General features: G+C 35.2%; 1 protein-coding gene across 1 annotated transcript in view; it reads right to left on the bottom strand.

The window, feature by feature from the left end:
* Positions 1-1,251, bottom strand: part of LOC103480938 (L-amino-acid oxidase-like) — a 25,176-nt gene that overhangs the window by 22,315 nt on the left and 1,610 nt on the right. Inside the window, exons 3-4 of the mRNA XM_017310357.1 lie at positions 964-1,217; positions 794-862 (exon numbers count right to left, since the gene is read on the bottom strand). Of these exons, the coding sequence (XP_017165846.1) occupies positions 794-862; positions 964-1,217 (323 nt within the window). The remainder of the gene's footprint in view (positions 1-793; positions 863-963; positions 1,218-1,251) is intronic.

The raw sequence follows: 1,251 nt of genomic DNA, 5'->3' as shown, positions 1-1,251 counted from the left end.
ATCCATTAAATCAGTCAGAATAGTGCAATGAGCTCAATGCAACAGGTAATAGTATAAAAAAGACTTTTAATGTCTTAACATAAACTCTAAAGTTGTGAAAGGAAAATAAAATCAGAAAAATTTATTAGTTTAATGGAGAATCTGATGTAGAAATTGAGACTAATTAGAAAAGACGGACGACTGAGGACCTCTAGCGTTTATTACAGGAATTACAACAACATGTTTTATATATCAAAATGAAAAGTACAATCCAAGTTTATCATTTCCAGAGGTTAGCTTTAAGCTTTACTACGTGAATAAAACAAAACRTGTAGACTAAAAATATACACATTTTTAATATTTAATGAGCCAATTACTTTACTGCAATGATAAAAATGTTTTGCTGCTTTAGTGACTTCACTTAAGTCTTAGCTGTGCCAGCAAAATTTAATAAATGTAACATAAAGTTGTAAAGTTTTACCTATTTTGCTCATTTACCAAATATTGGGAAGTTACTCTCCCTGWTTGGAAGTGAAGTTTTATATGTTGTGTAATTTCTACTATAAAATCTAGAAAATKMTTTGTTTTATTCTTCAGTTGTTTTCTGCTTTCTTGAGTTTATATTTGTTTTTTATTTAAAAAGAATAAATGCGTCTGTATGATCTGCACCGCTWATCRACATGGAGCCTCGTTTAGAACATTTTAATGACCTTCTGTGACCTCTGMTSAGAAAACGTAACTAAAGCCTGTTTTTGTGGCTTTGTTGAGTTTCTGATMAAAGATCAATCAGGTTGTGACGTCAGCAGTGGTTTACCTTTACAGAGTAATGGTCGTATTTCTTGAGCATAGCTCTGCAGCCGTGAGCCTTGACCTCTTCTTTGACCTGCAGAARCAAAAATGAGAATCAAACATCTGGTCATGCAGAAACAAAAAGCATTGCTYTTTAAGTTTCAGTAGACATAGTTCCTGTTCGTCCTTGCGTACCTTTCGCAGAGCCATCTCCAGCAGCTTCAGCGGCGCTATGTGGCGTTCTCGTTTTGGCAGGTTGTACTTCAGAACGTCGGGGTTTTGCATCACAGCGTAGGTTTTCTTCGGCTTCAGGCCGTGAACGTAGTAGAAGGTGTTCTTGTCGACCATGTGAAATTTATTCATCTTCAAACCAAATTCTTCGATTAAAAAGCGGACGATGCTGTTGACAGACATGTTGATGAGTTTTTGTCTGAATTGTTTTATGTTTCACATCCCATATTGGTGACCAATAGAGATCGACAT

The sequence above is a fragment of the Poecilia reticulata genome, linkage group LG18, assembly GCF_000633615.1.
Source record: "Poecilia reticulata strain Guanapo linkage group LG18, Guppy_female_1.0+MT, whole genome shotgun sequence".
In the NCBI taxonomy this organism is placed as follows: domain Eukaryota; kingdom Metazoa; phylum Chordata; class Actinopteri; order Cyprinodontiformes; family Poeciliidae; genus Poecilia; species Poecilia reticulata.
The sequence above is the reverse complement of the archived record's forward strand: the minus strand, read 5'-3'. Positions and strand labels throughout refer to the sequence as shown.